Below are 21,660 nucleotides of genomic sequence, written 5' to 3'. Positions count from 1 at the left end.
TAGGTATTTTATTCTTTTTGTTGCAGTGGTAAATGGGAGTGTTTAACTTGTCTTTCTGGTCTTTCATTATTAGTGTATAGGAATGAAAGAGATGTGTGTGCATTAATTTTGTATGCTGCAACTTTACCAAATTCATTGATTAGCTCTAGCAGTTTTCTGGTGGCATCTTTAGGATTCTCTATGTATAGTATCATGTCATCTGCAAACAGTGACAGTTTTACTTCTTTTCCAATTTGTATTCCTCTTATTTCTTTTTCTTCTCTGATTGCCATGGCTAAAACTTTGAAAACTCTGTTGAGTAACAGTGGTGAGAGTGGGCACCCTTGTCTTATTCCTGACCTTAGAGGAAAACCTTTCAGTTTTTCACCACTGAGACTGATGTTGGCTGTGGGTTTGTCATATATGGCTTTTATTATATTGAGGTAGGTTCCCTCTATGCCCACTTTCTGGAAAGTTTTTATCATAAATCGGTGGTGAATTTTGTCAAAACCTTTTTCTGCATCTATTGAGATTATCATAAGTTTTTTATCCTTCAGTTTGTTAATATAGTGTATCACATTGATTGCTTTGCATATATTGAAGAATGCTTGCATTCCTGGGATAAACCCCATTTGATCATGGTGCATGATCCCTTTAATGTGTTGTTGGATTTTGTTTGCTAGTATTTTATTGAGGATTTTTGCAACTATGTTCATCAGTGTTATTAGCCTGTAATTTTCTTTCTTTGTGACATCTTTGTCTGGTTTTGGTATCAGAGTGAAGGTGGCCTCATAAAATGAATTTGGGAGTGTTCCTCTCTCTGCTATATTTTGGAAGAGTTTGAGAAGGATAGGTGTTAGCTGTTCTCTAAATACTTGATAGAATTCACCTGTGAAGCCATCTGGTCCTGGGCTTTTGTTTGATGGAAAATTTTTAATTACAGTTTCAATTTCAGTACTTGTGATTGTTATACACATATTTTCTATTTCTTCCTGGTTCAGTCTTGGGAGGTTGTACATTTCTAAGAATTTATCCATTTCTTCCAGGTTGTCCATTTTTTTGGCATATAGTTACTTGTAGTAGTCTCTCATGATCCTTTGTATTTCTGTGGTGTCAGTCATTACTTTTCCTTTTTCACTTCTAATTCTGTTGATTTGAGTCTTCTCCCTTTTTTTCATGTTGAGTCTGGCTAATGGTTTATCAATTTTGTTTATCTTCTCAAAGAACCAGATTTACTATTGTTTCCTTCATTTCTTTTTCATTTAATTTTGATCTGATCTTTATGATTTCTTTCCTTTTGCTAATTTTGGTTTTTTGTTTTGTTTTGTTTTGTTTTGTTCTTCTTTCTCTAATTCCTTTAGGTGTAAGGTAAGGTTTTTTGTTTGAGATTTTTCTTGTTTCTTGAGGTAGCATTGTATTGCTATAAACTTCCCTCTTAGAACTGCTTTTGCTGCATCCTATAGGGTTTGGGTCATCATGTTTTCATTGTCATTTGTTTCTAGGTATATTTTGATTTCCTCAGTCATCTCTTGGTTATTTAGTAGCATATTGTTTAACCTCCATGTGCTTGTATTTTTTACAGGTTTTTTTTTTCCTGTAATAGATATCTAGTCTCACAGTACTGCGGTTGGAAAAGATGCTTGATATGATTTCAATTTTCTTAAATTTACTGAGGCTTCATTTTTGACCCAAGATATGATGTCTCCTGGAGAATGTTCCATGTGCATTTGAGTAGAGATTATATTCTGTTATTTTTAGATGGAATGTCCTATAAAAATCAATTAAGTCCATCTGGTCTACCGTGTCATTTAAAGCTTGTGTTTCCTTATTTATTTTGTGTTTGGATGATATGTCCATTGGTGTAGGTGGGATGTTAAAGCTGCCTAGTATTATTGTGTTACTGTTGATTTTCCCTTTTATGGCTGTTAGCATTTGCCTTATGTATTGAGGTGCTCCTATGTTGGATGCATAGATATTTACAATTGTTATATCTTCTTCATTGATTGATCCTTTGATCATTATATAGTGTCTTTCCTTGTCTCTTGTAATAATCTTTATTTTAAAGTCTATTTTGTCTGATACAAGTCTTGATACTTCAGCTTTCTTTTTTTTTTTTTTTTTTGGCTGTATGTGGGCCTCTCACTATTGTGGCCTCTCCCGTTGCAAAGCACAGGCTCCGGACATGCAGGCCCAGCGGCCATGGCTCATGGGCCCAGCCACTCCACAGCATGTGGGATCTTCCCAGGCCGGGGCACAAACCCATGTCCCCTGCATCAGCAGGCAGACTCTCAACCACTGCGCCACCAGGGAAGCCCTTCAGCTTTCTTTTGATTTGCATTTGCATGGAATGTCTTTTTCCATCCCTCACTTTCAGACTGTATGTGTCCCTAGGTCTGAAGTGGGTTTCTTGTAGACAGCCTATATACAAGTCCTGTTTTTGTATCCATTCAGCCAGTCTGTGTCTTTTGGTTGGGGCATTTAATCCATTTACATTTAAGGTAATTATTGATATGTATGTTCTGATTACCATTTTCTTAATTGTTTGGGGTTTGTTTTTGTAAGTCTTTTCGTTCTCTTGTGTTTCCTGCCTAGAGAAGTTCCTTTAGCATTTGTTGTAAAGCTGGTTTGGTGGTGCTGAATTCTCTGAACTTTTGCTTTTCCTTAAAGCTTTTGATTTCTCTGTAGAATCTGAGATCCATTTTATTTTGAATTTTATTTTATTTACTTATTATACATCAGGTTCTTATTTGTTATCTATTTTATACATATTAGTGTATATATGTCAATCCCTATCTCCCAGTTCATCCTACCACCCCCCCACCCCCACCACTTTCCCCGCTTGGTGTCCATACATTTGTTCTCTACATCTGTGTCTATTTCTGCCCTGCACACTGGTTCATCTGTAACATTTTCTAGGTTCCACATATATGCATTAATATACAATATTTGTTTTTCTCTTTCTGACTTACATCACTTTGTATTACAATCTCTAGATCCATCCACGTCTCTACAAATGACCCAATTTCATTCCTTTCTATGGCTGAGTAATCTGAATGAGATTCTTGCTGGGTAAAGTAATCTTGGTTGTAGGTTTTTCCCTTTCACCACTTTAAATATATCTTGCCACTCCCTTCTGGCCTGTTGAATTTCTTCTGAAAGATCAGCTGTTAACCTTATGGGGATACCTTTCTATGTTATTTGTTGCTTTTCCCTTGCTGCTTTTAATATTTTTTCTTGTGTTTAATTTTTGTTAGTTTGATTAATATGTGTCTCAGCATGTTTCTCCTTGGATTTATCCTGTATGGGACTCTCTGTGCTTCCTGGACTTGATTAACTATTTCCTTTCCCATGTTGGGGAAGTTTTCAACTCTAATCTCTTCAAATATTTTCTCAGACCATTTCCTTTTTTCTTCTTCTTCTGGGACACCTATAATGTTGGCACACTTAATGCTGTCCTAGAGGTCTCTGAGACTGTCCTCCATTCTTTTCATTCTTTTTTCTTTATTCTGCTCTGTGGCAGTTATTTCCACCATTTTATCTTCCATCTCACTTATCTGTTCTTCTGGCTCAGTTATTCTGCCATTGATTCGTTCTAGAGTATTTTAAATTATAGTTATTGTGTTGTTCATTACTGTTTGTTTGCTCTTTAGTTCTTCTAGTTCCTTTTTAAACGTTTCTTGTATTTTCTCTATTCTATTTCTGAGATTTTGGATCATCTTTACTATCATCACTCTGAATTCTTTTTCAGGTAGTTTGCCTATTTCCTCTTCATTCATTTGGTCTTGTGGGTTTTTATCGTGCTCCTTTACCTGTAAGAAATTTCTCTGTCTTCTCATTTTGTTTAATTTACAGTATTTAAGGTCTCCTTTCCCCAGACTGCAGGGTTGTAAGTAGTTCCTCTTGCTTCAGTTCTCTGCCCTCGGTAGTGGGTTGGTCCATTGTCTTGTGTAGGCTTCCTGATGGGAGGGATTGGTGCCTATGTTCTGATGGGTGGAGTTGAGTCTTTTTCCTCTGATGAGCAGGGCCATGTCAGGTGATGTGTTTTTGGTGTGTCTATGAGCTTAGTATGACTTTAGGTAGTCTGTGTGACGATGGGTGGCCTTGTGTTCCTGTCTTGTTTGTTGTTTGGTGTGAGACGTCCATTGCTGGAAGCTGCTGGCAGTTGGTTGGAGCTGAGTCTTGGATTCAGATAGAGGTCTCTGTGAGAGCTCTTGGTAATTAATCTTCCCTGGGACAGGGAATTCTCTAGTGGTCCAGCATCCTGGACTCGGTGCTCCCACCCTAGAGCCTCAGGCCCGACATCTGGTCAAGGGACCAAGACCCCACAAGTCACTCGTCCTGACAATAAAGGTAATTTAAAAGACTAACAAAACCCCAGACAAATGGTGAAAAGTAAAATAAAACAAATAGAAACAGAAACAAGGAAACACGCACACACACAAAAGAAACAAAAACAGAACCAAACAAAACAAAAAGCAAGAGAACAAGCAGACAAACAAAAGAACCCAAGCACAAAATGGAGCAATTAAGAAGAAAGCTGACAAAAACACAAAACCAAAACACAAAAGCAAAGCAGAGTGCCAAGTGAAGAATGAAGCAAAGAAACAAAACAAACCAACAAAAATGATTAAAAAATAAAAAGAAAAGAAAAAGGGGAAAGAAGACAGAACAACAGAAAGGCAATGTAGAAACAGAAATATAAAAAAAATAAAATAAAATGCAAAATTAAAGGAAAAAAAAAGACAAACAAAACCCCCAAGAAATGGTAAAAACAAAATCAAATAAACAAAAACAGAGACAAGGAAACGCACACATGTAAAAGAAACAAACACAGAGCCAAATAAAACAGAAAGCAAGAGAACAACCAGACAAATAGAAGAGCTCAAAAATGAAATCAAACAATTAGGATTAAAGCTAACAGAAACACATAGCCTAAAAACAAAACCAAAGCAGTGTGCCAACTGAAGAATGAAGCAAGGAAACAGAACAAACCAATAAAAATTATTTTTAAAAAAATAATAAAATGAAATAAAAAGGGAAAAATCACAGGACAACAGAAAAGCAAAGAAGAAATGGAAATATTTAAAATATATATATACATATATATACTGAAGAAAAAAGAAAAAATAAGGGAAAAGAACACAGAACCACAGAAAAGCAAAGTAAAAATAGGATGTATAAAGAAAATTTTAAAAATATGTTATGAAACATGGAGATCCCAAGAGACTAAATTAAAAAAAGAAAAACAACAAAAACTCCACCACCAAATAAACAAAGAAAAACCAAAAAAAAAAAAAGCTGGAACCAACAACAGAACAAATTGAAACATAATAAAATTAATAGTAATAATTATGTTTCCCTGGGGTCTCCGCTGTGTCCTTGCACATGCCATGAGCCACAACCCACCTCCACCTCCCGAAGAGGCTCTCCTGTGCCTCTGGGCTGGTCTCTGGATGTGCTGTGGGCCCTGTGGGGACTACTCAGGCTCTGATCTGGTCCAATTCTTGCATGTGCTTACCCCAAAAGTCCACAGCTGCGAGAGCTAGACCGTTTTCACTTGTGGGAACACTCACTGTCTACTCAGATATTCCATAGATGCAGGGTCTACCTAGATGATCACGGGTATTTAATTTGCAGCTTGCACAGCTGATGGAAAGATTTTTGATCTTCTTCCTTAGTCACCCCATCCAGCTTTGGTTTTATCCCCACCTCTGTGTGTGGTCCACCAACAGGAGTCTGGTCCTGAGGCTGCCTTGGAGCCCTTGGGTCTATCCCTGTGAGGACCAGGCACAGAGGTGGTATGACTGCTTGGATCACAGGAGTCCCAGTGGTGCCAAATGCCCCCACTCATTCTTATATCCCTCTCTTCAGTTGCAAGGGAATGGGAGAGGTCTCTCAGGACCAAACTGATCCTAGATTCTTGTTTTCTTCCTCACCCCAATCTCTGCCTCAGGGACCTCTCTCAAGTAATAATTTTCTCTTTTACTCATATATTCAATCTCTCCCTCAGTACTGGCTCTTTATCTGTAGCATACAACCATGATAATTTAATTCAAAAGCAAAATATACTCTCAACTCCCTCTAGTTATCAGTTTATTTCTCTCCACATCACTGCTAACTCAAAGAACCATTGGTGGCTTTTGGTGCTACATCGTCACTCAATAAGCATTCATTTGACCAATATTTATTGAGCATCTAAAATGTACCAATTATTTACTGTTATGGGCTGAATATTTTTTGTCTCCCCAGCATTCAATGTGATGGTATAGGAGATGGGGCCTTTGGTAGGTAATTAGGGATATATGAGAATGGGATCACGAGGGTAGGGCCCTCATGATGGGATTAGTACCCTTATAAGAAAAGAAAGAGAGTGCAGAGCTCTCACTCTCTCTCTCCACTGATAGGAGAACATAGAGAGAATTTGGCTATCTACAAGCCAAGAAAAGAGGCCTCACAATGAAACCTACCTTACTGGTACCTTGATCTTAGACGTCCCAGTCTCCAAGTCTGTGAGAAATAAATTTCTATTGTTTAAGCCACTCAGTATTTTGTTATGGAAGTCCAAGCAAAGGCAATTACTAATCTCTAAGGATACACAGTGAATAAGATATAGCCACTGCCTCAGAGTCTGTAGTTTAGTAAATTCACATATTTATTCCTCAACCCATTGCAAATTGGTGATTCCTTCTTCTACCACACTCTCACAGAAACAGCCTTATTAAGGTCATTGATGGTCTCCCAAATGTTAGAGCCAATGGACACATTTCAATCTCTTTTTTTTCTGGCATCTGTGGCATTGAGACTTGTGGCATTGTTGACAGCTCCTACTTAATTGTGAGTTTCTGCTCTCAGTGTTTCTAGGACCCCATTCTCTTTTATCTTTGTTGCTGACTCTCTGGGCCCCATCGTCTCATGTCTCCTTCAAAGGCTTCTTTTCCTTGGGCCTCCCCAGCATTCTATGCTTAGCTCTCATCTCATTCTGTCACTGACCAGGGTTCTTGGCCTTCCTTAATCAATAGAAATTGATGAGAGGACAGATAAGAAATTCAGGCAAGGCTTTATTGGGGTCCCTGCTACAGCAGGGAGGAGAAAAACAAGTAACAAGTTCCCTTGTTCGCTTCCTGAGGCGGGGCCAGCTGGTTCTTTATATGGGGTGAGGGTAGGAGTGGGCCCAGAGATGGGCTAAAGGGGTGGCTTAGGTGGTTTGCCCACCCCTTTGGTGGTGTTGTGTGCAGGGGGCATGCTTTTGCTCTTGACACCCTGCTTTTGCTCCCGGTTCTTCAGAAGTAGCAGTTGGGTTTTTGGTCTCTTTGTATCTCATTGTCCATAATTTGCCCCAACTGCACATGCATGCAGTTAATTTTAGTCCCTTATAGTTTCTTTGTATTTTGTTGCTTGAGGAGACGTGTGTCCAGGTGCAAGCACTGCAGCAAAGGGTCCCAGGTCCCAGGTCCCAGCCTGTCTCAATACTACGCAATAGACATGGGCAATCTCATATATTGGCAGTATTTTCCTTCTAACAATAGCATGGTGACTTTGAAATTCTACTTCTGATCCAGGTTGTTCTTATGACCTCTATCAGATCCTCATAGGCAATTGCCTATTGAATACCTCCATGTGGATAGTCCACAGACTTGTCAAATTCAACATGTGTGAAGATGAATTGGTCATCTTTCCCCCCAAGTCTCTACTCCTCCATTCCCTTTCTTAGTGAATGGTCATCACTCCTATCTACCTAAGCCAGAAACTAAGGGGTAATCTTTGACTATTCTTCATCCATGTCTCCTTCACACCCAAACAATTATCAATTTTTATCTATCGAACCTCAAATATATTTCCATATATCTATTTTGTCCTCTCAATTTTTTTGCCTGCCAGACTCAATTCAAAAGGATCTTAGTTTTCCTTTCTTTATTCTTGCCTTCCTCTAATCCATTCTCTTCATACTGCCACCAGATTAATTGTCCTCAAATGAAAATTTTCTTATGTCACTACCCAGCCTAAAATCCTTTAAGGGTTCCATTGCCTTCATGATTAAAAGTAAGGCCCCTGAGCTGACTATGAGGTCCTGTGTGGCCATCTCTCATCTGCCTGTCCAGTCTCATTTTTTTACATTCCCTCCCTCTTGCCACCTCAAGCTTCAGTCAACTACAGTATTTCTTGTCCCCAGAAATTGACATGTTCTTTTACCTCTTTGCCTTAACCCTGGAACATTCTGTCTCTCCTCCTTGTCTAAACTCCTCCTCACCTCGGAAGGCTGAGATCAGGATCTGTTTGCTCTTATCTACCTCTGAATTGGTTACCCCTACTGCGTATTCCCATAGCCCTCTCCGATCACCTCCCTCATGGCATGTTATCACCTATGGAAATGGTATATTTATGTGCCTGTCACCCTCACCAAATAGTGAATTCCTCAAGAGAAGAGACCCACTCTTATTTATTTTTTCACCTATAGCTGGAACAGTACCTACATGCAATAGGGACCAGTGACTATTTTTGGAAAAAATTTACAGAGGGTTTAGGAAAGGGGAGTGGTGAAAGTACAAAGAGATTTGACTACTGACTGTGCTATAAACTCAACACAGAGCTTGGTGCAAGGAATTGCTTCTATTTCCTTATCCAGAGAGGTTATTTGTAATAGCAATAGAGACATAGCTACTCCCTTGAGAAGGACTCACAGTAAAGTCTTTGAAAAACCTACAGGTGTCTGAATCACCAAGCACTAGGCGTTGCCATTTATATAGGCAAAGAACACCATTAGAGGTAATTCTGGGGGATTTGTCTTAAGTCGTTCCTCCTTTAGGACAAATTTGTGTATGTATCAATACTTTTGCTTTATCCATAACAATTTTGAAAAATATCCTCAAATGATTGGATAAAGGGGGCAAGACATAAAGTAGAGCTCTTTATTTGGAAAATAAGCAGAGTAAAGGAATTGAGAATGATGAAACAAAGAAGCCAAAAAGAGATAAATGAAAAATAATCATGGAAACGTCACATATACAAACCCAAAAAATCTGAAACTTTAGTCAGATCTTTCCCTTATACCAGAGGAACTGGGGAAGCATAAACCAACATTTTCTTCAATTAATTTCTCCAGTATGCATGTAATTCCAGAATGATAAATGAGTTCTCTGCTTTGATAAGTGGTGAGAAATTATGGGGACTGACATTGCCCAGAAAGTGGTACAGATAAAATTGTTGGGCCCTAGATAGTGGGGACTTGGGGCACAGATCATTGACAAGTGGTGTATTACTAGTTAATTGAAACTCCAAGGAGTCATAAATCGTGATTCCTAATATCCTATATTATCATAAAAGTACATATGCATATGAATAAGTATGGTTGTTTCAAATATAATTCAAATATAAATACATAATCTCAAAAACAATCCCACAAAGTCGTATGTGTGGAACTGGGACTCAACTTCTGTTTAATAAGTTACACATTTTAACCTCCTTTAATCATTATTCTTAGAGAAGGTCATTGAATTGCTCAACATCACACAGGGAGCAAAAGTGGTGAATCTGGAATATGAACCCAGATCTTTTAATTCCACATCTAAAGTTTTTACTAGAACTCCACAACCTTCTTAAAATCTCTAGGGAAAAATCCTCCCCCCACCAAAATCCTGTTTTGAAAATAGAATAATATCCTATCACTTTAAATAAAATAGTTTCTTTTAAAATAGAATACACACACAGATAATAATAGTACCAGAAATTTAATACTCACTACCATACACACATTTCCTCTACTCTAGAAAAAAATCAACCATTTTAATTATCTATGTTTTCTTCTATTCTCTGTCAATAGGAATACATAATTTAATAAGAATATAGTTTCTTAAATAAAGTTTAGATGACATCAATGATTTAGATATATCAATTCAAATATATTTTTAAATACTATAAGCACATGTTTTAACAGATTTCTTCGGAAAATGTTTCCTTAACTTTTATGATAATGCTAGAAATAAAAGGAACACTTACAGTTTGTCGAAATGCAATAAATTTCCCAGGTTAAAATTATATATTAAGTATCAGTGGTATGCCAGATACCTTTTCTTATATCAATATATAAAGCATTTGTATTTTTGTAGCAAAATTAGCTTCTTAAGATGTCAGAAATATCCATTTTATTTACAAATACACTTTTTTTTTTTTTTTTTTTTTTTTTTTTTGCGGTACACGGGCCTCTCACTGTTGCGGCCTCTCCCGTTGCGGAGCACAGGCTCCAGACGCGCAGGCTCAGCGGCCATGGCTAATGAGCCCAGCCGATCCACGGCACGTGGGAATGAATATACTTTTGATGTACAGGAATATTCTCCCCTTCTTAATAACACGTTTATCACAATAATAGGAGGAACTTCTGTTACCAAGTCCAAGATTGTTCTGCCAGCCACATGACAGGCCAATAAATTGGGAGACAAGGCTTTGGGGCAAGGAATTAATGGCTTTATCTGGAAAGCCAGGAGTCTGAGAAGATGGCAGACTAATGTCTTAGAGAACCATCTTGTTTCTGGGGTCTGGATGCTAGTTTATTTTATAGAACAAAGAGGGGGGAGGTGAGGAGGTAAAGTTAAAAGGCCATAAGTTGTTGCAATTATTTCCTGATTTCAGCCAGACTCTGGGAAAGGATGTGTTAATTTCTTCTTTCCTGCAGCCATTTGACAAGTGGGCTGCATCAGGATGTTGTGAGCAGAACAAAGGTATTTTGGTTTAACATTCAGGCATGGGAGCAGGGTTCTGGATATGGACCATTATGTATATTTTCAGCTATTGGCAGCATCCCTTTAGTGATTAACTTGTAGCAAAAGCAGTAGAATACAAAGGTTAAAGTAAAAGAAACAGGTCTAATATGAAGTCAGATTTCTTATTCCCTGTTATACTTCTAAAGAGTTTTTTAATCTGAGAAAGTCAAAGAACTTTCAGACTATAGGCCATTATGCCTAAATACTGTTAGTGGGGACAAACTAGGAGTAAAACTAGGAGTAAAAAGTTTAGAGAAGTGGGCTATCTGGGCTTTACTGAGCTCTATCCTCTGCAGCTGAGCCACTGATGAAACAAACCCAAGCAAATTGCTCATCAAAACTCCACTTTATAGTCATTAGCTGTAAAGTGGAAGTCACAGTAGTTTCCAGGAAGAATTTATTTAGGAATTAAGTTTTCATCAAGACCAGCTGTAGGCTTTAACATGTAGAACTACTGACATCACATTTGCTGCCTGGTTTGAGAATTTGAGGATTATGCTCTGGATAAAAGAGATTCTAGGATTATGGAGAATTTTTTTCCAATTTATCATGACTCTTTTTATATATTTATTTATTTGGCCTTGTTGGGTCTTAGTTGTGGCACATGGGATCTTCATTGCAGCATGCAGAATATTTCGTTGTGGTATGCAGCCTCTCTCTAGTTGTGGTGCTTGAGCTCTACAGCACACAGACTCAGCAGTTGCAGTGTGAGGGCTTAGTTGCCCGGTGGCATGACGGATCTGAGATCCCCAATCAGGGATGGAACTCACGTCCCCTGCATTAGAAGGTGGATTCTTAACCACTGGACCACCAGGGAAGTCCCTATCATGGCTCTTTCAGGCTGTCTTTTAGCGACTTGAAGATCTAGGCAAAAGAGTTCATTTTCTTCTTCTTTAAGCCAATTAGAAAACATTAAAAACCGTTGAAGGATCTAAGAGGCTATTTAGTTCAATATATTATATTAAGGTGAGGAGACTGAGGCCCAGAGAGTTTAAGGGCTGGGCCCAGCTGCAGGTCCTGGATCAGATGCCAGCCTCCCAAGGTCCTATTCAGTTCTCTTTCCATTAAGGTGGGGCCAAGAATGGTGCCTGCATATTTGTTATGAAAACAACAAACAAAAATGATTTTTTCATTTTCACCCCTTTATTTTCCTTCTTCTTTCTGCAGCTCCGTTTTGTTGAAGATCTTCAGACAATTCAAACGTTCAAGATTTTAAGATATGAAAAGAAACTGGCCAAAATGTGCTTTTTCATGATATTTGCCTTTCTGATCTTTTGGATGCCTTATATTGTGATTTGTTTCTTGGTGTTTAATGGTTATGGACACCTGTTCACTCCTACAATAATATCTACTGTTTGATATCTCTTTGCTAAATCAAGCACTGTGTATAATCCAGTTATCTATATCTTCATGATCAGAAAGGTAAGCTTTGTAATTAACGGATCATTTTCACCATGTTGGTGGGGTTGTTGGAAAATATAATACTTTTACAGAGATTATTCATAGCAGCTTCAAGGATAAAAACCTAAATCAAGCATTTTATAGGAAAGTAGAGGGTTTAAGAAGAAATGTAGAATATTCCCAGAGAAAATAATAACAATTCTAAGACCTACCAATGGAGGTTTGCACTTGTTAGGTAAAATTGTATTAAAATCAGTATTTAATACATCAGAAAACATTTTATGTTTAGTAATAATAACTACAATCAAAGTTAATAATTTATTTAAAATTCTTACTGCACTATGCAGATTGTATCAATTATCTTTACAAAACTCCATGAAATAGGCACTAATAGTATCTTATTTATGGATTATGAGATAGGTTCAGAGAAGTAAAAGAAGTTGTTTGCTTCAGGACGTGTTGGTGTCTGGATTTGAACCTGGTTTGCTGTTGTATATTTTCACCAACTGATTTGTAATCTTGATCCAAAAAAAAAAAAATCTTAACCTAATTAAAGGAATATTAGTGAGTACACTAAGCTGTAAACTCTACCAGGAAGGACCTTGTCTGTCTCTGCTGCCCATAATATCCCCAGATTGTAGCACAAATTGCCTCACCTCATAGGGGCTCATTGAATATTTATGGAATGAATTAATGTTCAAAATCCCTTAAGGAAACACATCTAGCTGCCTGCTTGGAAGATTCATGCAACTTGAATCTATGGCTATTATAAGGTATTGAAAGAAACCTATGTGGTAAAGTTAATAAGAATTATAATAAATAAAAGACATTAAACTCCAGGCTTAAGTAGATCTGAGCATTACCACCTAACTCCATGTCAGCTAACAAATAAAAAAGAACAACCCAAATTAAATTTACCTAATTTTCTTGAATGTCAATCCAAACCTTTACTTAATATTCAACTTTATTTTCTCCCTGCCCAGTTTCGAAGAGCCCTTTTGCAGCTCCTATGTTTCCGACTGCAGAGATGCCAGTGACCAGCTAAAGATCTACCAGCAGTTGGGAATGAAATGCAAATCCAACTCATTGTGATGCCACAGAAAGATAGGGACAGACCAAAGAAAAAACTGACTTTTAACTCTTCTTCCATCATTTTTGTCATCACTAATGATGAATCACTATCAGTTGACGGTGAGAGAACCAGTGGGTCATAGGTCGATGTAATCCAAGTTTGTCCTTTATAGGAAAGAATAATGGTAATGAAAGATGGGGCTTTAAATCAGATACCACATTTAGACTACCATTAAAAGAACTGTTTTGGAATCCCCATTCTATGTAATATCAACAGAACTTTTGTGGTCCAACAGGAAATCTGAATTGCTCTCTGGCCTCAAGGAGTAACTGAGCAAGACAAATTCTTTTAATTCAACGGGTGCTTTGTATAATGAAAAACGACTTGCACAAGGTGGGCATCAGGCACCATCAACTTCTAACATATTGGAAGTTTTCACTTCAAATATATATTTTTAAAAGACTGTATTTTCCAAGGCACATAACACATTTCTCAAAAATACTTAGCTCTTAAAATAACTTTGTCTCATACACTTGTGTGAAATAGCTAGAAAATCTTTAATTTTCTGTAGTGTTGGGTCCTATTCAGTGTCATGTCAAATGTTTGCTCAATCAAATTTATCAAAGAGACAATTCTTAGGATGAAAAAGAAAATCAATTCCTTAACTTTATGTGAAACAAAAGACTATTGCTCTATGTATAATATGATAAAGAGGAGCTTCAGACCAATGTGCTACTGAGCAAGCTCTAGAAGATACCATTAAAAAGAAACACAGGAAAGAAAATAGAATGTCAAGGTGGTCAAGGTTTATTGGTAATCATACATTAGCAGATGATGTACATGGTGAAGCTGATGTTAATGGCAGATAGGTATCTCCATCTATTTCATTTCAAATATGAACATGGCAGGCTTAGCCCCTCCTTCTAGTAATTTCCCACAATTTTGCCAAGAATTCTATTGAAAGATTTAGAAAAGGAGTTCCAGCAAAAACCAAACAAACCTACATTTGAAGAGGGATGAAAATAAGTGTAAAACTGTATTCACAAAATGTGAATATTAAATAAAAATCTTTATTGATCTTCAATCAATACACTGGATAAATAATGGTCAGTGTTAGTGAAGAGACCATTTTTCCATGAGTCATTATTTAGTCTAAACATGGATTATTAGGACTCAAGAATTTCCTTGACAATATAGGCAAGAAAGTGAATCATTTTATTTCCTAATTTTTATTTCTTACATGACTGTTCTACTAGTGTTGCATCTTCATAATTAATCACATTTGAAAGACTTCTAAATGATTCAGTTGGCCTATTGAAGAAGGAAGAAGCAAGAAAAAAGTTTCACTAAATGAACATTTAAACATCAAGTTTGTTGCTAGTTTTGTAGCATATAGTTCAAGAATGTTAGTAAATTGCTTCTGAAATGGAATAAAATATGGCTTCATATTTCTATGAAAATTGTCTCCCCTTGTTTCCTTTCCACTCTTTTATGTATATAGATATTTAGTTTATAAATAAAGCTCTTCCTATCCTTCACTTAGTGTGGCTTTAATAGCCTTTTAAAAAAATCCTTAGAAGGTAATATTGCCTTTTGAAGACTGGGAAATAAAATCAATTCATTTTGAACTCTCTCGAAAGCCCCCCAATCCCTCATTTACACTTCTAGTTTTAGCAAGAAAATCTGAGCCCTGTGCTTAGGTAAGTTCCATCCAGGTAATGAAAAATGCAGTTAATATATTAGGCAAATTGCAACTTTTAGTCCCAGATGTTAAGTCAATCCTATCATGACTTCTATTATGTCCTTTAAAGAAAAGGGTGATCAGTGACTTCATTGAGGTCTCTAGGGCCTTACTTTTTGAGACGTGAAAGAGATCTTAGTCACTGCACTTTTATATTTAGAATGATCTGACCTAAGCATAGTGCTGTGGGGAAGCTGAGTTTTACTTAAAGTGGTGGGTTATTTTTTCAATAATTTCAGTGAGCTCACAGAGAAATTCTACATTGAATTTATAAGCTGATAAATATCTTCTATTAGTGAATTAAATATGATGATGGAAGCATGATTTTAATCCTGTTTTGGTTACAGAGAAATCTAATATTTGCTACTTCAGGATCTTTTTATCACTTTCTAATGACATTGGGAATTTGTTCTAGTGACTCCAGGGAGTTTACAGGGAGACATGCCCTGTATTCTGGAAGTAAGTGACCCAGTCCCATGGTCTTCTCAAGTAGTCCAGGGGTCTCAGTGACTTGGAACGCATAAGTAGGTAAGTACCACTGACAGCTATCAGTGTTCCAAAGAAAAAGAGTCCTTTGTTTATCACCTGTAAAAAAAGAGCAAGAAATTTCACTTTATTTGTGCAGTGATTAAAATCTTTCAAGTAGACTTCATTTTTAAATGACGTTTTATACAATTTCCTCTTTGTTCTTTAAACTGAAACAGTGACGTAATTGCATGACCACTAGGTGAAGTCCTGAAATATCTGACAAGGTCAAGAATTTGGAACTTCCTGCCTCCCTTTCTCCCTCCTCTCTCTCTTCCCAGAAACTCCTGAATCTATGTGTCTGTATAAAGAATTCTTAACAGTTAACCTTTGTCCAGCCATAAAAAAAATTCACAGTTGAAAAAAAAAATAACTGTTAACTCTGTCTTGAAAGAAGCCACAAATGATTCAGTCATTGCTCAGACCCTGCACAAAGTGTCCCTGAGAAGAGTGATGGGTTCATTGGCCTCTGTGACTTGGAAGACACACATTCAAAGACTTAAACATGCACCTTCACCACCTACAGTCTATCAACCGCACGAGCTGAGGCTCAGTCTAGTCTGGGTTGCGTGCACTCTCGTATCATCCTGGTCTCTTTCACTGCACTTATTGTCCTGCATTCTAACTGCCTGTCACTGTCTCTTTCCCCTTTGGACTTTTAGTTCCTTGAGGGCAGGGACCTTATTTTATTCATCTCTGTATGAATAAATCTTGATTCATTCCAATCTAGCCTCTAAATCTTTCTAAAATCCACACCTGAGACTATGAGCTGCCTTTGTCTTCCTGTTTCCCTCAAAATAATATTCAAGATGTTTCAGGTCCTACTTACTGTTCCAGCTCCACCTCTAGCCATTTTCACACATATGTGCTTCTTCCAGGTCCACTGAAATACTTGCCATTCCCATTCTGAATGTGTGAGAGGTTTCTTCAACCTCCACGCCCCCCTCCCTATGCCCATGCCCATTCCCCACCAGGGCAATGCCTCTTCACTGCAGGTGTCCATTTCTCCCACTAGTCTCTGAGCTATGCAAAGGGTAGGGGCTGCTTTATGTTCATCACCATGCCCAGCTCAATGTTTACATACTATTTGTTTAGTGAGTGAAGTTGTAAAGTTTCCACAGTGGAAGATCAGGAATCTGAATCTCCATTTAATGGCATCTGTGAGTCAACTGCCCAAAATTAATGTGGAATAGCATTACACTGGAATTAGACTGTGTTTTATAAGTGATTTGCTTCTGTCCAGTTTTGTAAACTAAACCCATAGGAGTATTGCATGAAGCAAAAGTCAATTGCTAAATAAAAGGTCGCATTGATAAAATAAAGTAGAAAGTTTAGAAATATTAGCATCAATTTCTTTTTTGAATTTCTTCTCCTCAGGGATTGCCTCTTTTTGTAATTTTGTTCATTAGGCATTCTGCCACCTGTGTATCCAGGACATTTTTTAATTTGAAAGGCAAACACCTAGTGTCTGTCACATTATTTCCATATTTGCCTGAGGTAAACATAACCATAACACTGTGAAATTCAACACATCAGATTAAAAATAAGTGTAATCTGTTCCAACCTTTTTTTGCCAATGCCAGCGCAGCACTGCCTCATGGTATCTTATTCTGGAAAAGGTGACCTGTAAGAAAGTTTAAAAAGTATTCTTGTGTATTCTTTAACGGCTAAACAGAAGATTAAAATGAGGAAAAGTCTTAAATCCAGACCTTACCATGGTGTAAAGAGGGATAAAGGTAGATGGCATAATAGCATGAAGAAATCTCTCTATGTTCTTTTGGAAGAGGAACCACCTTGAGTTGACGTGTGCTCGCATCTGCAATAATGTAAGAAGTCTCAAAGAATACCTTGAACAAAGTACCTTTAATTGTTTTCTGCAAGTTTATCACTCTTTATTCCCATTCACCACAAAGCCAGACTGAAGGTAGTCAAATAAATTCTTATTTCCAATTCTTCTCAGTCATTTCCAATCCTTTTCAGTCAACGTCAGAGAACAATAACTTGAAAAGGTAGAGCAATTATGCAAAACCTGTTAGAGAACTCTATTTTGCATGGGGGCCAACTCTATTTCAGTAAGAATCTGTTTGTATGGATCTGTGAGTAGTCTGTGAGCCCAAAGACTTGACTAATTTCTGTTACTTCCTGGTCAGTTTGGAACATTATTTATGGCAAGAAGAGATCTGTTTAAAACTAGGCCTGTCTTGATATACTCCATATTCAGGATAAACATTATGTTGTAGTTGTCTTGTTTTCAAAGACAAGGCAAAATACATCAGTGAGACTTCCAGTATCTTATAGAACTTCCTTCACCACATATGAAACAATTCTGCTTGAGGTGAAGTCTATTTTATTTCTTTCTGTCTTCAGGAGAGATGGAAAACAACTATACTCCTTTTAGAATTTTTATCTTGTAAATTTTTTCATTTGATTATTTAAAAACTATAACCACAACCATTTACTGTGAGCTTTTCATGTGACTGGCTTAAAATGGAATTGTGTTTTTCTTCTGAGTAGTAATCTACTGACTATGAATTTCTTTGGTATTACATATTTCTTTCAGTGCAAAAAACCCCAAAGGATATTCAGTGCTAATTTAAGTTTGCAGCTTATAATGTTAAGAATGGAAAGGTTATTTAATGCCTCTTAAATTTTCCAAATATGTTAACTCATATCAAAAATGATTTTTCATTAAAATAGCATATTAGTACCTCTACTAAATGTCTAAGCCTTGAGCCTATGAATTATCAGATATTGAAACCAGACATTTTGTCTTTTTTGTTACCTCCTAATTGTCCCTGAAATGTAGATGGAGGTGATGTGTGTGGGTCATTATCACTGTCTTTATAGTCAAAGTTCAACTATGTGTAAGGAATGCTCTGTGTGTGTGTGTGTGTGTGTGTGTGTGTGTGTGTGTGTGTGTATGTATGTTTTCTCTTGGCACCTATTCTTATGCAGCATGAATGAGACGGGGATCAAAGAAACATTAAAGCAAAGAATGTTTATTAGAATGTCAGTGCATGATCTCATTGAATAGAACCAAACATTCTCACTTGCCTCTATGTAATTGTACATGGATAGGTCTGAAATTGCATGGTCATCTGGAATTCTTAATCTTGAGAATTCAGGAAGGCACATACCTAGAAACCAAGTTAAATAATATATCTTTTCCAAAACAGTCTGTAAACAATGTGCTTGACTCTACACAGTTCAAATGAAATGGTGTATTCTCTATCAGTGGTCTCTACTAACCTTTTAAAACTCTGGACAACAAGACTGTATGACCAACAATCTATGAATACTGAGTAATAACACAGGGGCATTTCCTATTACCTATGATTTAATAAAACTTATGATAAAGTTGTTATAATATATACTAGATTAGTGAATCATTATTTTTATTTCACAAATGGAAAGCAGTTCATATAAATGACTGTAAATGACCCCAAATCCTTAGAATTTGCTACTCTCCTTTTTGTTCTTCTTTGCTACCCCATATACATTTGTTTCATTCTACCTAAGCCACCTTATTAGCTTAAACATACCCTGTTATTCTGTTATCTCCCAGAGGCAGGACTCATGTTATATTCATGTTTGAAAACTTAACCTGGTATATGGTAAACACTGAATAAATATTTGATAAATTAATAACTAACTAATATAACTTCACAGGGCCAAACAACTCTAGTTCTGAGGAAGCCATTTCTGAAGTCAGAGAACATGGGTGCAAGTCCCAGCTTCACCACTTCTAGCTACTTGACTTTGGGCAAGTTACTTAACCATCTCTAAGCTTAAATTTCCTCAGTTGTAAAATAGAGACAAGAATAGTACCTATGCCCCACGTTTTTCATGAGATAATGTGATAAAAATCAGCAAGATACCCAACACATATTACATGTTCAGTGACGTTAGTTATTATTGTGATAATTTTTGTTCTATCTTCATTCTCTTGTAACTAAAACCAGTATTGACAGTATGTTCTGTTACATGAGCCCTCCGTCTGTCTCCACCATTGTCATTACATGCTAACCAATCACACAAGGGCTAAGAAGGGAGGAAACAAAATACTTCTGGATCCTGAGCATCTGAGTGAGATAACTGGGAAAGAAAGGAAGAAAACCAGAAGAAATTTACCCTGGAATCTATAATCTTTTCAGATTCAGACAGCACAGTGTTCACTGACTCCCTATAACACTATAAAAAAAATTTTCACTGTGAACTTACTTTGTTCCAGGCTTTTTTTTTTCTTTTTTTTTCTTGATGTATAGTTGATGTACAATATTATATGAGTTATGGGTGTACAACATAGTAATTCACAATTTTTAAAGGTTATACTCCATTTATAGTTATTATAAAATATTGGCTATATTCCCTGTGTTGTACAATATATCCTTGTAGCTTATTTATTTTATACCTCATAGTTTGTAACTCTTAATCCCCTTCCTCTATCTTGCCCCTCCCCCTACCCTTTTACCCACTGGCAGCCACTAGTTTGTAATCCGTGGGTTAGGCTTTTTTTAAAAAAAGCTTTCCACAAATCATTTGATTTAAACTTCACAACTCTCTGAAGTAGTATTATCCCCATTTTATTGATGGGAAAAAAAATCTGAGACTTTAAAAAGATAAAGTGACTTGTTCAAGGTCAAAGGGCTAATAAGTCAGCAAGTCAAGACTGGAATCTGGGTGTAGATTCAAAGCTGGTTCTCTAAGTCTATCCCTTACCTGAAACAGGTTTAAATTCAGAGGTGACCTTTGAGGACATGTAATGCTGAGAAGCAATAAAAGTTATCCAGTTCTCAGGCTATTATCTGCAATTTCTTTTACAGGTGAAAATTATGTACGTTTAATTTAACTTACTTTCAGAATTATACATAAAGTTTAAAACTTCAATACTTGTAAAATTAATATATTTCTGGAATTAATTTTAATCAAAAGGCAAATGGAAGTATCAGATGCAACCTTTGATAAGGCAAAAAGCAAGAAAATTCTGGAGCTTCTAAAAGTGTTTCTGAGGGCATGCTGTAGGGATTATAGGCATGGAGGTTAACTAGGCTGAGAGGGAGGGAAAGGAGTATATCTCTGCCAAACTTTGGTGCTCGGAACTTTTATCTTTGTATTGATCGATGCATAGACCTCCATGTAAAACTTAAAAGAAACTATTTTTTCCTCTCTGGGTGTTCCTTGTCTGGTATGGGCAACAACAGTGGCATAGACTGTTAATAGAAAAATTTATAATCCTGAACAGGAAATATGCATCATGGTTTGTAATCTTCCAGGATCAGAAATAGGTGTACAATTAATCAGCAAGGCTAGTTCGTGTCCAGTTGAGAAATTTTACTTACTAAGGTCGTTATTGAATTTATCCATTAATTCATCAAATACCAAGCAGTCTTCAAATCCCTAAAACAAGAAAAAATAAACTGTAAATAATAAATACTTCTTAGCAATTTTGAATAGACTTTTCATTGGTGAGTATAATTCACAGAATGTTTACTCTCAACCAGCACATAACAGCCAAATAATCACACTTAGCATTGAATTCTGATTAAAAAGACAATTGACTGTATGTTTGATGGTTTTATCTTTGCCCGATTTACTCATATATATATATATAATTTAGAATATGATCAAAATTTTAAGTTACTTGTAATTTTGACAATTCCTTTGCTTCTTCAAGAAGCAAAAATAATTATATTGTTCTACCATGAGCATTAGAATAATATTTAAACTATTCAGGGCTTTAAGATTCACATTTAGAGCAATTTAATGACAGGATAGAACTTTCATATTAACTTACTTTCTATAAGCCAAGATTAAAGCAAATTTTCAATCAACAAATCTACAAAATTAGTAAGGTACTATGCTAAATGAAGTAGGGAGAAGAAAATAAAAAGCTATGTTTCCCTGCATCCTAGGAATTCAAACTATGGTTTTAAGACAATATAAAAATATGTAAAGGTTAAGAAATAAAATATTTCTATATCAATTATACATATCATACCTGAAGCAAATAAATTTGTCAATTATATAGGCTGTTAATGCTATAGGAATTTAGAAATGAGAGATACCATATAGGGATGAGATAACACTCTTAAATTCTTTATTTAATTAATTCATTTATTCCTGGAGAATTCCTATGAGATAGGTATATTAAAATCCGAATTTTACAGATAAGGAAGTAGAAATAAGTT

At 36.4% G+C, this 21,660-nt stretch overlaps 2 protein-coding genes across 2 annotated transcripts in view; one reads left to right on the top strand and one right to left on the bottom strand.

The window, feature by feature from the left end:
- Nucleotides 1-14,145, top strand: part of OPN3 (opsin 3) — a 59,071-nt gene extending 44,926 nt beyond the window's left edge. Inside the window, 2 exon segments of the mRNA XM_004283495.3 lie at nucleotides 11,901-12,155; nucleotides 13,118-14,145. Coding sequence (XP_004283543.1) covers nucleotides 11,901-12,155; nucleotides 13,118-13,378 — 516 coding nt within the window. The 3' untranslated portion in view covers nucleotides 13,379-14,145.
- A 1,053-nt stretch (nucleotides 14,146-15,198) lies between these two features.
- Nucleotides 15,199-21,660, bottom strand: part of KMO (kynurenine 3-monooxygenase) — a 54,872-nt gene continuing 48,410 nt past the window's right edge. Inside the window, 6 exon segments of the mRNA XM_004283487.4 lie at nucleotides 15,199-15,392; nucleotides 15,395-15,532; nucleotides 17,037-17,096; nucleotides 17,187-17,288; nucleotides 18,527-18,609; nucleotides 20,812-20,869. Coding sequence (XP_004283535.2) covers nucleotides 15,330-15,392; nucleotides 15,395-15,532; nucleotides 17,037-17,096; nucleotides 17,187-17,288; nucleotides 18,527-18,609; nucleotides 20,812-20,869 — 504 coding nt within the window. The 3' untranslated portion in view covers nucleotides 15,199-15,329.

This window comes from Orcinus orca, chromosome 1, assembly GCF_937001465.1.
Source record: "Orcinus orca chromosome 1, mOrcOrc1.1, whole genome shotgun sequence".
In the NCBI taxonomy this organism is placed as follows: Eukaryota; Metazoa; Chordata; class Mammalia; order Artiodactyla; family Delphinidae; genus Orcinus; species Orcinus orca.
Note: the sequence above shows the minus strand (reverse complement) of the source record. Positions and strands in the feature narration are given on the sequence as shown.